The following is a 15,961-nucleotide window of genomic DNA, read 5'->3' on the forward strand; positions in this document are numbered from 1 at the left end:
TTAGGCAAGCGGTCCTCAAGTAGTCTCAAGAAATAATTTTCCAGGCTTCTCATAGGACATTCAAAGCTCTTCTTTAGTCAGTTGTTCCATTCTCTGGCAAGTTCAAGCTTGGGAACCGGTGAAAGCCCATGCATAACTGCTAATGTTCTACTGTGTGCTTTTCTATCCTGGTATGCTTTTGTTGCATGGGTAATATGTTGCTATCCTGAAAGATTACGCCACTGCCCAGCTAACACTTTCCAGAGAGGAATGCATGTTGAATTAAAAATATGATGATACTTTTCTCCAACACCACTGGCTGAACAGACCCTGCACTATGCTTTACAGATGACTGAAACAAAAATGTTGATAAGCAACAATTTATTTTACTTTTGAAATAAAAATGTCATATTCATCACTCTAAAACACCTGTTGTCACATATTTTCATTCCAGTTCTTGTGTCAAGTGACATACTTCAGCCTTTCTTCCCATTTCTCTTCCTTAAGAATAACTTCTTGACAGCCTCTCTTTCACTAAGGACCAAATTTATTTGTCAGGTATTTGCTGGGTTTATACCCATTTCGTAAGGATATGACTTTCAAATACTGTTTAATCTCCTTAGATAATTTTTTAAGGTCTGCTACTTTTTTTTTTACAGTTTTTTTTTTTTTTTCAATTTTAATGCCACACTGCACACCATGATGAGACATTAAGTTTTTAGCTATTATGGATCTAATTTGGAATCACCTTGTTGACATGGTAAATTGCCTGTCAAACTGTGTTATCTTTGGGAATTTTTTAAATACATTTAACAAAAGAAAAGAGGAGAAATGATGTATTTACAGGCTGCTAATAGCAAATTGCCTCAAACTACAATTTTACAATGGCTCTAAGTTGTCTGTTTCATCCCTGGTAAGACACCTTGTTTACACTTGAATGACTTATAGCCCATTTAAGTGGGTTGACAAACATTCCTCTGAATTCCTCTGAAAATGGCCAAGTATAAGGGCTGAGCTGAAAAACTGTGAAAAGCAGCCCAAAGAAATGACCTTCAAGCCTGGAGAACTACTTCTCAAGACCACTTCATGTCCACAAAGTCTGGGTCCTTGGAAGCAAAATATAAGGGTATGAAGGGTGGCTCCAGACTTCAGCACAATGATATTTGCCAGTGATTTTGTTTTGTTGCAGTTGTGATCATTTTTAAATCCACCAATTTGCCTCCTGACATTTTAAAAGAAATAACTGCATGCAAAAATAAGTTCTACTTAAGTTTTATTTGACCTTAAACAGAGATAAGTGGTTACAGAAAACCTTACGAAAAATGAAAATATCTCATTTTTATTTACAGCGCTCATCTCAAAGTCTGCTACGTGGCTTTTTGAGCTCTCAGTGATTTCCCTTGTTTAACAGGAGAGCTCACTGGTCTTTATGATGAGGCACGTTGAACCTAGTGCGATATATATTTTTAATCACTTGAATTGAACTTGTGTTTCATTTACACAATTAGATTATCAAATAAAATGTGCTAGCTAGATTATGACGTATACAGATGACTAAGATGATTTTTTTCCAATAATCAAATTTCAAGCAAATTAAGAACATTTATAGACTGACTTATGGACAACACTGGCAACCTCACAGGGTATTGTGATGATCCCTAAACAAATAAACAATAGGATTCATGAGTCACTCAAAAATTCTCTCTAAAGATCGTCAGATATGTTAATCTCCCACAGGCGTGCAAGACTGATCATGGGCTCTGTCAGTGTTTTGCTAAATGTCCCAGTTATAATCCATGCATGTGTGCAGACACAGGACTCTTGTGCTGGCATGCTGGCCATGTGATAATCCAGCATTACCTACAGAGCCAGTACTACACAGTCAGAGGTAGAGGAAGAAGGACAGGGAGTGGGTGGGGCCAATTGAGGAGATAAATCCATGGAAATAGATGAGCCAATAGAAGTGCCAGGTTGATAAAGTGAGAAGAAAAGAAGAGAGAGAGGGAGACAAAAAACACAAAACAAAAAACCCCACAGACAGTGAGAACCAGGTCTTGACGAGGGAGGATTCTCTACAAGAAAGTCGCAGGATTTTAAAAAAATATGCCCCTGGTGTTTTTAAATAGAAAACTAACGCAGTGTTTCATTTAACCGGATTTCACTGTAAAAACAATTTTAGTTTACCTGCTTCCCCTGCTTTGGGGGGAAAAGGGTTATAACCTACCTGTTGCACTGGACCTGTTGAGAAAAACACAGGGGCGGAGGAGGGGCACCCGGAGGAGACGAGGTGCCGCCAAGTCGAGCAGGAAGCTTGAGCACAGACTCCGTGGAGTGATGAGGACAGCACGCCGGGCGAGCAATGTGGAGGTTCCCTCCTTCCTCCGACAGCTGGTGAAAGAGACAGAGAAGATGGTCACCTTCTTCTTCAAAGGAGGATCCAGGGAGACAGGGCCTGGGGAGGAGGACAACTTGGATGAAGATGACGGAATACCCAGCCCGTACCTGGAGCATCCCATTTTGGAAAAGTATGTGTCTGAGGGGGGATCTCCTGTGGGGTTGAACTATGCTGTGGCAAGCATGCAGGGGTGGAGGGCTCAGATGGAGGATGCCCACGCCTGTATGCCCCAGCTGAGAGCAGAGTTGCGAGACTGGGGTTACTTTTCTGTTTTTGATGGACACGCAGGCACCACAGTGGCACAGTACTGTGCCAGACACCTGCTGGATCACATCCTGGCTGCAGGTACGTGTTAACCACTGACTCTGAATCAAAATGTAAGATTTTTAGAAACTTATATTTATATCTAAACACCTTCAAAGTAGCCCCAAACATGTTCTTACTTTACTTGTTTGACAGGAAAACGCTTCCAGTCTTTTGTGGCTTTAATAATTAACATTCAGACTTGAAATGCACTCGCTGTAGTTTGCTTAGGACCAAAGCCTCTTAAAGAATAAAATAAGCAACATCATGCAAAGGAGAAGCGGTCTGGCAAGTTAAATACTTTAGCAGAACATGTGTATTTTCAGTCCCAAAACAAATCCTTTGATAAACAGGTCAATGAAATTACTTTAGGAACACAAAATAGCTAATTAAGAGCTGATTAATAAAGGCTATAAAAGATTGAGACTTAAGGGTTACAGCACACTGTGCATTACTTAAAGTGAATTTAAAAAAATAAAACACCACACTACACTACAGTATGCATTTTTCTCAAATCAAAAATTCTAGATGCTTTTAGAAACACTTGAAACATCGCAGGGACTGAATTTATTTAAACATGTAATTTCAACCCAGCAGTTCTACAGGGAGAAAAAAGAAAACTACATTGAGTTTTTCACGTTTGCTCACAGCTACAGTACTGCTCAGTAATGTTTGTTTCTCCAGTGCACTTTCTCTAAACTTGTTCTGTGTCATTAAAAGTTAAATGTAAAACGTCACAAGCCAAACATCTATCTTTGATTGTCCCTCTTTTCCAACAGGTGGGATTCAAACAAACGAGGATCCTGAGCAAGTAAAGGAAGGGATACGCGAAGGCTTCCTAGACATTGATCGTCATATGCACAAACTGGCTCGTCAGGACAACTGGGACAGAAGTGGCTCCACTGCAGCAGGTGTGCTGATTTCTCCGCGCCACATTTACTTTATCAACTGCGGAGACTCCCGCACTCTGCTCTGCCATGACAGCCAGGTGGTCTTCTACACCGAAGACCACAAGCCGTTCAACCCCAGAGAAAAGGAGCGGATCCAGAACGCCGGAGGCTCGGTGACCCTGCAGAGAATCAATGGCTCGCTGGCTGTTTCCAGGGCACTGGGAGACTTTGACTTCAAGGAGGTGGACTGGAGGTCGCAGACGGAGCAACTCGTGTCTCCGGAGCCGGAGGTGTACGAGCTGGAGAGGACGCCTGAAGACGAGTTCCTAATTCTAGCTTGCGATGGTGTGTGGGATGCCATTGGAAATGAAGAACTGTGTGCTTTTGTACGCAACCGTCTGCAGGTGTGCGATGACCTGAGAGAGATTTGTACCCAAGTCATTGATCTCTGCCTCTATAAGGTGAGAAATCAGGCCACAAAATCCACAGTAACAGTGAAGCACTTTGTGAATAGAAGCACTCAGACTTGCAATGTTCTAAAAGAATACACACACACACACACACATATATATATATATATATATATATATATATATATATATATATATATATATATATATATATATATATATATATATATATATATAAAATTTTAAACTGAACTGCTTAATTCCCAAACACATGTGTATCATCGCGAGGTCTTATCTTAGCAGTCCTTCTGTTTACTTCAAACTCAGCACACTGGACCTTTCAGTAAGACTCAGAGTTACCACAGGTGGATTTGTGAATGGCAAGCTTTACGTCAAGAGGGGGGTGGTGGTGGGGAGAGTCTCTGTGAGGAGGTTTAATGCTAACAACTTGTTACGTAAGTAGATTACTCCTGCTGGTCTTCTTAATGCTTTTTAGTTACTATCCATACTCTATAAATAGCTGTATTAAGGAATCCTGGGGACAAGATTGGAGGGAAGAAAAGCCGCACATGGTTGGGATTAGGCCTGAATGTGAGGCTGTTGACGCTGGCTCAGACACTTTATCCCGGCTACGATGGGGCGCTATTTATTTATTTTACTGTACCTGCTGAATAACTGCATGTTCCAGTACACACTGAGCCTCACTTCATAGGCAACAGGATGATGGCAATAACACTGCAATAACTTTCCAGGATGCATTTTTCCAGAGTTACAAGCTATAATATGTAGTTTACAATGTGACATCACAAAAAAAGCCAAAAAACATTTTTTCCCCATGACATGGAAAAAATACAAGAACCTCAGATAGCATTTAAGTACATGTAACTTTCTACTCTTATTTTGATCTGCATCAAAGTGCTCTGTCTCCCTCTGCAGGGCAGCTTGGATAACATCAGCATCATCATTGTCTGCTTCCCTGGCGCCCCCCAGGTGTCACAGGAGGCACTGCAACAAGAGGCAGAGCTTGAGCAACAAATTGATATGAAAGTGGAAGGTACTGCTGATAACTTTCCTGCTTCATGCTAAAATAGATCGCTCTTAATTTCCATTTTTATAAGCAGGTTGTTTTACTCATTGACCTCCACAGAAATTATCCAGATGATGAGGTGCAAAGATGAGGACCCTGACCTTCTATATGTGATCAAATTCCTAGCAGCAGAAGAGATGCCGGGACTGCCCCCAGGAGGAGGAATCACCAGCAAGTGAGCAAACGAATCGCCGCCAACACTGATGTGTTTGAAGTGTAATTACTTTTGGAGAATCAAATACCTACTCTTAGTGTTTCTACTTTTGCAGGCGAGACTGTATCATCTCAGCATACCAGAAACACATCATGGCTCTAAGGACTCAGGAGCCTATGGTAATGCATAGAAGACACGCATAAGAAATGTCACAAAAGCTGGTAGATCTATGGATGTTTATCTTCTGTCACATTACAGTTGGAAAACCTTAAAGTAGGGATAACAGGCTCCAGAGAGCAGGACAATCTGAGGGCAGGATTTCTCTCGACATTAACCAAACCACAAGTTGTGGATTTCTCCCACTGAGAACGCCACATCCAGATGAACAGAATGAAATTTTGGAATTTTAAAATTAAACACATATGGTTGCAACTAGCTGTTGTTGTGACTGATCAACCTTCTAGTTTAAGTTTGAAGTATGAAGACTTGCAGGTTTACTTTCTGTGACAGTATGTTTAATGTTTTTTGCTCAAATCCCAGTTTTATTTAGTGCAACCTTTCCTCCTAAAACCCAGCAATCATTTTTTGTCCTCTGTCTGGTACATAAGTCTGAGACCATTACATCAAGCCCATTTATGCAATCTATATGACTCCCTCTGTACTGTCATGGGGAAATCCCGAGCTTTCTATTCTATACAACATTGTGGGGGTTGAGCTAACAGAGCACACAGACTTTCTCTTTAAAATGACGGAAATTGCAGTTTCCATATTTTCCATATTCTTTTGAAACATTTAGCAGGATTTCAGCAATGCACAGTAATTTTACCTCTTGCAAAACAAAACTTTGATTCAGTGTCTTCAGTGTCTGACCTAAGTCATTACTTCAGGAAGCAGAGAATTAAATGAAGTCAGAACTGTGAAAGGGGAGTCAGAATTATTTCTGTCAGGGGATTAGGTGGAGGAAAGCCAGACATCAGAGCAGGAAGGTTAAAATCTCAGAGGAGGAAATAACAGCTTTTGAGGATCAATTCGATTTCAACTATACAGAAATTGGGTTGAAATTTTATTTTTAGGATGAAACAAGAAAACAGAATAATGCTGCCCACAACCCTGAAACAGGAGCTCCTCTGATTACATCAAACAGGAAACAGGCAACCCGGCATTATTTAGAAAAAAGGAGCACACAAACAAGAGAGAGATGGTTATTTCTAAAGGTGGCATTAAAACTTCTGCACTATATCTGTGGTCACCACATGACATCATACATGTCTAATGTCTCTGTAAAGCACTTTGAATCACCTTGTTGTTGAATTGTGCTATACAAATAAATTTGCCTTGCCTTGCCTTGCCTACATAACCGAATTTCCCATTTCCTAGTTTTAACCAATTTTTCAAGATTAGGGAGTCCATCAAACTAATACATGAGCTGAGGAGTCTCTGAAGTGACACCTCTCTTAAACAGAATGTAACAAGGCTGCCATGGAAAGATGATTCCCTTCACATGATGATCCTCTTGGAGACAGACAGTGATTCAAATCCCACCACTTCAGAGGTCTAGCTTGTGCAACACTTCTCATCCATAATGAAGAAGAAGTGTTGTCATGTTACCACTTCTCAGGCGCCCCAAAAGTCGGTATGCCCTCCATCGTAATTTTTAACCTTCTTGCACTGATGTCTGGTTCTCCTCCCCCTCATCACTTGACAGCTCTGAGCACGATCCCACTTCCACAGTTCCGAGTAAAATATCTTTAAGCCTCACTCAGACATCATAGCATTCGGTGATCAAACAAGACTTATTGTCCACTTCCAGGAACAGAAGATGAAAAATAAATAAATAACAAGTTTAAAATGTGTTTCCTTGAAACAGAATAATCAAAAAAATAATAATTTCATCCGAGTCTCAGAAGGAAATAATAATAATTACAAAACAACTTAATAGAATTTCTATTTTATAGCATTACCGGGTCTGAAATAACTATGTCTTTGTCTTGTGACATTTCAGGACATTGAAGGATCAGAGGAAGACTCAAACTAAAGCCACGAAGAATCAACATCATGAAGAAAGCTTAGACACTTCTTAGATGTGGACCACACTAAGCACAATTCTTTAAGTAACGTTTTTGGGTATAGGGTATATTTGTTTTTGGGTATAGCCACACATATTTGCTTTCTGGTCAAATCATATTAAATATGGAGGAACAAAATGATACATCCACTGCATGTGTTTTTATTTATTTATTTATATTTAATTCACTTGGGGTGGGAGGGTGGGTGGCTGGGTGACACTTTTTATCTAAAAAATTTATATTAATGTGCAAAGGTCTTGAGCAAAGGTCTTGAGCACCTCCGTGGTCTTTAGCAATAGTCCTCTGGGCTTTCTGGAGATCTTTCAAAGCTTTTATTTGAACATTGGCTGCTTTTCACGGTTTTTCAGTCCAGCTCTTTCATGGCTGTTTGTTAAGCCACTTAACACTGACCTATGAATCATTCAAGCATAAAAAAGGTCGCCTAACCTAGGGAAACAGTGTTGTCACTACACACAAGAACTTAGCAAAAAACTATTTTAAAATTGTGTCATTAGGCAAAAAAACCAACAAAAAAACCCCACTCCACATAATTTCTTCGTATTTCTTTAATTGAATCTATAGAAAATACCAAAGATACCGCAGTTTGACTGGCAAAATAGTATTTTTGCAGCAACGATGTGATTCATAAAGACTTGCTGGCATATCTTAGCATAGAGATCTCTGTTTCTGTAAAGATTTGATGGATCTGGACAACTGTGGAGGACAAAAGAAAAAGTGGCAACACCTCTAAGAAAAACTACCTACAGCAGATGAACAGTATCTGGAAGTTACGACCTTAAGAAATAAGAAAATGTCCACCAGGATCTGAGAGACACATCTGGTACTTGAGTTAATCCATCTGCTGTCGCCAAAGACTCATCAGAAATGGCCTCAGTGGAAGGTCGGCCCTGAAGAAGCCATTTATAGGAAAAGGCTGAGGTGTGCCAAATGACACAAGAACTGGAAGGAATCAGCTCTTACAGAGTGATGAATCCAAATTTGAAATTTCTGGTTCAAATTACAACAGTATGCTTAGAATGGGTCAGGAGAGAGATACAACAGTGACTGTCAACCATTAGTAAACCACAGTGGAGGCTCTGGGGATTGTTTCAAAATTGATGGAATTATGAACACAGAAAATTATCATCAGATTATGATTCACCCTGCAATACCATTTGGAAAGTGTATGATTGGCAACGTTTTCTTTTAGCTCAACAATGATCTCAAACACACTACCAATGGCCAGTGGACAGAAGAACACACAGTGGATGAGTGTCAGTCATAGACTGCCCTCATGGACTCCAAGATTATTGAAGCAGTGTGAAATCATCTTGACACAGGACAAAACAAAAAGGCAGTCGAGGTCCAAAGAAGAGCTTTGAATGTCCTTCAGGTCTGCAGAACTATTTCTGAACACGACTTAAAGAAATCAGAAGAACGCTTGACTAAAAAAGTTCATGTGTAAAAGAGGGTCATAGCAAATGTTGACTATCAAGCTTGTTAGAATGAACTGTGTTTTTGCCTTATATCAATATTTGTATATTTGCGTGTCTCAATAAATTGTTGCACCAGCTTCGCATTTTACTAGCAAAACGCTAAGATGTGAGTAGTGACTCATGACTTGTGTACAGTACTGTACTTTATGACAGTGGGTCTGCCCATCAATTTTCTATTGCTTATCCAGGGAGTATTTGATATTATTTAACCACACAGTGCCTGGTCAGACACTGATAGTTATCTGCTCATCATGGAAGCGTCTGTGTAATGCAGCTCATTTACATTGCCATGTGATATTGTATACAAGCTGCATATGAGGAAAACAAATGATCTGACATTTGTGATGGACCACAGTATCTCTCGGTAAACAATCAGTTTGCACGGTGCTGTCATGGAGCAAAGGTCACACAGATGGCAATAACTTGTTACATCAACATAAGCGTATGCCACGAGAGAGGAAAGCCAGAGCGAGAGACACAAAAGGATAAAGAATGAAGGAGAGGTTAGGAGAAAGACGGGTGGGTGTGGGGGTGTGTGTGTGTGTGTGTGTGTGTGGGGGGGGGGGGGGGGGGGGGGGGGGGGGGGTTAGAGGACCAAACTGGATGAAGAGGATGAGAGGTTTCTGGGAATTAGCACATCTGCCTCATTACTTCTAAGATCTACAGCATTTTAGAGGGCGGGTGTGATGTGTTACGTCAATGTGAATTTCAAATTGCAGTGGAGTTTTTGCCAGTGGATCTCTGTTGCACAGTTAGCTTAGTTTGCTCCATGTGTACAGCTTTCAAATTATAGACAGTCACAATTATTTTACTTTAACACTTAATATTTTATCTCTCACATATAGAGTCTAAAATATAAGTGTTATCCTAACTTAGGCTTTCAAAAAAAACCAACTTTTTTGCGAGGGTGTGATGTGGCCCGGCACCTCTTTATTAACTCCCAGAGCAGAGCTTTTATTGGACTGTTCCTCCTTCACATCTCCTCACTCCTGACAAGTCGAATCACTGGAAATTTTCAGCTCAGGGTAGCATCCCTCAGCTTTGAACACTTGTTTGGACAAACATAACAAGAGAGAACAAAAAACAAGAAGAGGTACAGAAGAAGAAGAAGAAAAGCACCTGAGAGGAAGGCACAAAGAAACTACCATATATAAAATGTGAGTAATAACTGGGTTTTGTGGCATTTAAGTTCATTTAAACTGATTTAAAATGACTCTGTTGCCTCACGGCAGGAAGTTAAGCAGCTTTGGGTATGAACCACTGGCTGGAAACTTTCACCAGCTGTTTCCTTCAGGTGCTGCAATTGTTTCCAATTTCAGTGGATTTTGTCGTTTTTACAGGCAACACTGGAATTTTCAGAAATATCACTTTTTACAGAAGTGTTTGCTTGGCTGGGATGGCTACAGCCTCTAGTGCAGAGAAGTTATAAACAAAGAGGATCGGCTTATACATATGATCTTATAAATAAAAGAAATCATCTGAGCATATTTTAAAGGTACAGACTTTCTAGGAAAATCTGTTCAGAAAATCATTTCTGTTTTTACTAGTTTCCTGTCTGAGTTGCAACAGAGGAATGGTAAAATCCCCCCAAAACCCCCTAATGTGTCACTGCCACCAAGAGCTGTCTCTCTATTACGATGCAGGGTCTTTACCTTACTATAGTAAAGTGCCTTGAAGTGACCATTGTTGTGAATTTGTGCTGCAAGAATAAAATTTTCCAGAATTCAACTAATTTTAGTTTCAGCTCATCAGAGCTGCATGCGCTGACTCAGAGCTGTTAATTCTGCCTTCCATCACTGCCAGTGAAATTCATTTAATGGAGGCACAGCTAAGGACAAGAGGAAACATGCCCACGAGCAATTAGTAGCACAGAGTACACGAGGGAATAAAAGTGTTGAAAAAAGACAAACTACAATGATGTGAAATAATCAGTAAATTAAATCTTGAATAGTCCTTCCTGTGCTGCCCCCCTCTCCAAACGCTTAATCTTGTTTAGGGGAACAAGGACACTCGTTGTCCCTCACTGCGCCACCACTGTAAGAAAGTGGGACAACAGGACTGTGTGTCAGATTAAATGTTGCACCTGAGTCCGGCAGGTAGGTGCAGCTCATTACAAAGCTGCCTTGTGCTCAGTGTCGCGTGGAAACAGCGAGTTACTGAAAGAGACGAACTTAGCGAGTCCAAAGAAAACCTAAGCGACAGTTGGACAGCTTCTGCGTGCTTCGGCTTGAGTGTCTAAATGTTCATTTAAAGTTAAAATAATCCCCTTAATCTACCTGCAGCAGCGTGAGATGCCCGTGAACGCAGGGCATGTGGGTTATAGCAGTGTGCCGCCGGGAGCCTCAGAGACATGCCCTCTGCTCATTCCGGAGTCCGACTCTCTGTGGAGGCCAATGACGAGAGAGGAGCTCGAGGCAGCTGCTGGGCCTGTCTGGAGGAACGTGCGCTGTTACCTGGTGCTGCTGTTCTGGCTCGCCTGGGTCACCATACTTGCCACTTCTATCGCCATCATAATAAAGAGCCCCCGGCCGGTTGCGACGCCCTTGAAATGGTGGCAGGAGTCTGTGTTCTATCAGCTGCAGGCCGACCAGTGGACGGAGGCGCAGACCGAGGGTTCAGAGGGCATGTGCGGTAGGACGCGCCGAAACAAAATGCTGAAATTTGGGTTTAATATTTCTATGCTTAAAAAATTGACATGATGGATAATTTAAAGGTGGGTGATCAATTCAAATATCGATAGATTCTATTCCGACGCTGATATTGGATCGATATTAGCACGATAAGATAGATACTTTGCTTCGATCCTTTCAGTTCAATTTTAGACCACTAAACTGTGGTAAATTATTTATTTATGTTTGTTTTTTGAAAATGGAGGAGGGGGGACGACTTCAAACATGCACTACGAAAAATGTCTGAATCTTTGTATAGCCTGGCCCAAATTAGACGGACACATTTACATTCCAGTCCCCCATTTTCAAAATACATGAGAAACTGAAAAATGTTTTGCTTTGACTGATTATTTTTGGAAAGTGAAAATCACAGTGACTGATCAAAATTAGTTCAGAATTTACAAATTGATGATTCATCTCAGTCATGATGCACAAGCTGCTTTTATAAGTTAAAGGCACTGGCCCCGTAATTACATGGTAAATGGCCTGGATTTGTACAGTGCTTTTCTAGTCCCTAAGGACCCCAAAGCGCTTTACACATCCTGTTATCCACCCATTCACACAAACATTCACACATGGTATCTGATCTATATCAAAATTTGCAGCGTGCACAACCTTAGATGCACCTCATTCACCATCACTTAACTACCTGCTTCCTGGCAGTCACGACAACAGGAAAGCTGCAGTCATCAGTTTTCATTGAAACCATTTTTTCCATTATTTTGTCCACCGCATTTATGTTGGTAGGGCCAATAACGGCTTTTAAAACCACACAAATGTTATTGTACCCAAAAATGCAATGTGCAAGCGTGGCTGTATTTGTACCAATTATTGCTTTTAGTTAAACAGTTTCACTATTACTGTGAGGCCAAAAGCTGCACTGGGTTCATCTCTGTGCTGATAACTACTTAATCTGACTGTGTGATTAATACTGTGGGCTACCACACGATTGTATCAAGTTATGAGAGTCTGAGAAAGTGCTGTTGCTTTTGCTTTGAAAATAGAAAACATTTTTCTAATCCCACATGAGCATCTGTGCGCAACATGTTCTTCGATATAAATGATAAATAACAGCTCTACTGAAATAAACATGAATGCAAACCCATCACATGAGGAAACTGAATATCATGGCATTCTGATTAAAAATAAGTAACTCTTTCTGATATGTATTTTCTTAAGCAATGCATGAGCAGCTTCCCTACCTCAGGTCTTTGGGTATAGGGGCTCTAATCCTGAAGGGTGTGTTTGATGTTGAGGTCTTTCCTTTAAACCTCACTGCCGCTGATAAAAACTTTGCTCCACTGGCTTGGATACAACATCTGCTCAGTGAGCCGCAAAGCAGGTGAGTAAAGAACTTTTTTTTTTTTGCAAATGGTATTCAGACGTGGTTTTATGGGCCTTTATTACTGATTAACAGGCTTCATGCTGGTCCTGCAGGTCTTAAAATTGTGCTTGACTTGTGTAAACGGGATCTGTTGGCACTTCAGGATGTAACTGGAAACCTCTCAGCTACCACACAGGTAAAACCTGCTTTCTGATCATGCACTCAGTCAGGAGTTCATAAAATATGAAATGGATATTCTTTCTACAGCGTGCACTCCACTTCTGGTTGGAAAAAGGTGTGGCAGGTTTTGTTATCTGTGACACTGATGCAGCATATTCAGAAAAGGTCAAATGATATTGACTAGTTTTGAATTTAGCTACAAGTGGCGTTACCATAGGCTCAGTTTTCCCAATTAAATGTGTACTTTTCAGACTCTGCTGGAGTGGAGACGTGTCTTTGGGGAATTCAGTAGTCCCGAGGAGGAAAGGTGTTGTTATGCATGTAAATACAGAGTTTTTTTTATGTTATAAAGGAAGCTCAAGGATTGCTGGAAAAAAATGTTTAATTTCAGGATTGTCGTGGTTAAACAGACGGCAGATGTTCTGCGTCCATTAAATGGCTCCGGTCAGGTCAACGTTACACTGGTGGATGTGGTCATGAGGTCCATTCTCCCTCGTTCACATCACCCACTGTTTGCACAGGAAGTGGCTGATGCTGTAGAGAGACACCTACAAACAAGAGGAGATAATATATGGCCCAGCTGGACAGTAAGATTTCTCTATAAGATTCTTGTACATTTTGATAGAAAAATGCTTATTTTACAGATTTTGCAAATTTTCCTAAAATCCTTGTACAGTTATTTTAATTGACTGCATCAAGTCATTTTTTTCCATTATAAGCAAACCTGTTATTTGTGTTATTAAATGTCAGAAAAGCTAATGCACATATTGCTTAATCTAGTGGTATTATCTGTTTCTGACTGAACAGCTCAGCCCTAACGTTCGTTTTGGCTACGTTCACACCGCAGGCGAAAGCGCATCAAATCCGACTTTTTTGACCCTATGCGACCCATATCCGATCATGGTGTGACAGTGTGAACGGCACAAATCCAATATTTTCAAATCCGATCTGGGTCACTTTCGTATGTGGTACTGAATCCGATACATATCTGATGTTTTAGAAAGCGACTGCTGTTTGAACGGTCATGTCGCATTAAATCCGTCTTTTACGCCACTGACACAACACAGACGCCAATTATCAGCGCCGGAGAAGACATCATGAACCCTTCCTGGCCATCCGGTGAAACTGTTGGGAAGACAATGTTGGAGAAATGTGAACATTTTATTTGTACTGTATAATCTGCAGACTCTGACAGAAGTCTGCAACTATCCTTTGAAGCACCGCTCCACTAAAACAGCAATAAAGATAATTATTAGGCCATATGTAAATAACAAAATAACTTTATAACTTAAACAAAATTGGGAAACGTAAAGACCGAAACAAGTCTTTATATTAGGGCCATCAGTCAAACAATACTGTTTGGTCTGGATCGAAACAGAGCGTGTTGTGTGTGACATCTTCTTTTGCGCATGTGGGCCGCTTTGAGGTTTCACACTAGAGAGCGTTTGTTCTCGCATTTTATTTGTAGTGTGAACAAGCAGACAAAAAAATCGGATTTGATCAAAAAATCGCAATTGAGCATTAAGACCTGCAGTGTGAACGTAGCCCTAGTCAACTTTCTATGTGACAGTTTACAAGCATCAGACTACAAAGATGCGACAAAGATACTAAAAACCGCAGCTCTTATGCACTACTTTTCATTACATATTTATTTTTTCAGCTTTGGTTTGGAAAGTTAGTAGTTATATGGTCACTCTCTCCATTGTTTTAACAGGTTGGAGGCAACGCATCTCAGGAACTGAAGAAGTTACTCCTGGTGTTGATGATGACTCTGCCAGGATCACCAGCAATCCAGTATGATAAAGACATGGAGAAAACAAAGGTAAAGCCTTGTTTGAGACTTTAAATTGATTGATGAATGATTTTTAACCGCTAACGATGTCATCTGAAACATTGCAGCTTGTATTATACGCCACTGAAAATTTGCATGTCTCACAGAGAGATGGACGAGCTACTAGATACCAAACACTCAGTATGAAGCTAGCTTGTGCTCTAAAAATGTCTCAATAAGATTTGTTCTTTGACTTTTTTTCACAAATGCAGTTGGAACTCTTGCAAAGCTGTTGCAGTATTTGGGGCATATTGTATTTATTTTTCTCACATTTGTCGCCATCCTCCCCTCTTCCTCAGGAAAAGGGCAAAATGAACCGTGCAGCCCTTCAGCTCTTCTCCTCCCTCAGCTTCTCCAAAGCCAGAGAAGAAGCGCTTCAATATGGCAGTTTCACCTTCCTCCCTTTCAACACCTCGTCATCCTCCAACTCCTCTCTTTCCTCTCCTTTATCTCCCCCAATTCTTGCCTTTCTACGCTCCTGGGGTTGTGTCCACTTCCTTGTTCTGCTCAACTTCGGGTTTCAGCCTCAAAGCCTGGATCCTGCCTGGGCCTCGAGCTTGCCTGATGCCGGGCTGTTTGTAGCCAGCACAGGGATGGATCGTTTTGGGTCCACATCTCTCTACAGTCTCAGACTGCAGCCCCACGAAGCCATCGTAATCAAACTTTTTGAAGCACAAAACTATTCGTAGAGTTTCTGTGGTCGGGTTTCAGTATATCTCAAACCACAGTGATGCAGCTGTTTTTAAAAAAATTATCATTTGTGCTCAGAAGTCACTGAAAATAAAGTCATTGTTTTGTGTGGCAACATTTGTGGTTCCCCTTCAACCACTGGGATCTGTAATATATGTATAATATAGCATGACTGTGTGAACTCAGATAACAAGTAAATCTTGATTTCACATCACAAAATTTTGTTTTGTGTGTGTTTAAAGAGTTAAAATGATACTCAGTTCACATTGGGTTTAGATAACCTATTATAAGTGTGCTTATATCAGAAGTGAAAAAATCCTTTTTACAACAAAATTTGGCAGTATCCCGAGTGTTATTACTGTAACCGAAGAGTTCTCTTGTATTTTGAGTTTCCTGAATTTTTGAAACGGTCACTTAGGCGTGCGACTAAGTACAGTATATGCTAGCAAAATGATACAATAAATGCTGGATATAAGGACAGCATAAA

The 15,961-nt window shown here is 40.6% G+C and overlaps 2 protein-coding genes across 2 annotated transcripts in view; both read left to right on the top strand.

Annotated features, from left to right (window-relative positions):
- Positions 1–1,942: 1,942 nt before the first annotated feature.
- On the top strand, positions 1,943–7,730 carry ppm1na (protein phosphatase, Mg2+/Mn2+ dependent, 1Na (putative)). The gene is made up of 6 exons (XM_004543664.3): positions 1,943–2,719; positions 3,457–4,028; positions 4,914–5,031; positions 5,125–5,239; positions 5,334–5,397; positions 7,221–7,730. The coding sequence occupies exons 1-6, from the start codon at positions 2,314–2,316 to the stop codon at positions 7,251–7,253; spliced, it is 1,308 nt and encodes a 435-aa protein (XP_004543721.1). The 5' UTR covers positions 1,943–2,313; the 3' UTR covers positions 7,254–7,730.
- A 1,989-nt stretch (positions 7,731–9,719) lies between these two features.
- Positions 9,720–15,961, top strand: part of LOC111500619 (4F2 cell-surface antigen heavy chain) — a 6,503-nt gene continuing 261 nt past the window's right edge. Inside the window, exons 1-9 of the mRNA XM_076873228.1 lie at positions 9,720–9,937; positions 11,063–11,411; positions 12,629–12,791; positions 12,867–12,969; positions 13,041–13,118; positions 13,205–13,260; positions 13,345–13,540; positions 14,668–14,775; positions 15,084–15,961. The exon at positions 15,084–15,961 is cut by the window's right edge and continues 261 nt beyond it. Coding sequence (XP_076729343.1) covers positions 11,072–11,411; positions 12,629–12,791; positions 12,867–12,969; positions 13,041–13,118; positions 13,205–13,260; positions 13,345–13,540; positions 14,668–14,775; positions 15,084–15,473 — 1,434 coding nt within the window. The 5' untranslated portion in view covers positions 9,720–9,937; positions 11,063–11,071 and the 3' untranslated portion in view covers positions 15,474–15,961. The remainder of the gene's footprint in view (positions 9,938–11,062; positions 11,412–12,628; positions 12,792–12,866; positions 12,970–13,040; positions 13,119–13,204; positions 13,261–13,344; positions 13,541–14,667; positions 14,776–15,083) is intronic.

The sequence above is a fragment of the Maylandia zebra genome, linkage group LG14 (genome assembly GCF_041146795.1).
Source record: "Maylandia zebra isolate NMK-2024a linkage group LG14, Mzebra_GT3a, whole genome shotgun sequence".
NCBI lineage: Eukaryota > Metazoa > Chordata > Actinopteri > Cichliformes > Cichlidae > Maylandia > Maylandia zebra.

Bases quoted from the DNA above. Each gene is read 5' to 3' on its own strand.
- ppm1na (XM_004543664.3), top strand. From the start codon at position 2,314: ATGAGGACAGCACGCCGGGCGAGCAATGTGGAGGTTCCCTCCTTCCTC. The intron at 2,720-3,456 runs GTACGTGTTAAC...CTTTTCCAACAG, and splicing joins GGATCACATCCTGGCTGCAG to GTGGGATTCAAACAAACGAG. The intron at 5,240-5,333 runs GTGAGCAAACGA...CTACTTTTGCAG, and splicing joins GGAGGAGGAATCACCAGCAA to GCGAGACTGTATCATCTCAG.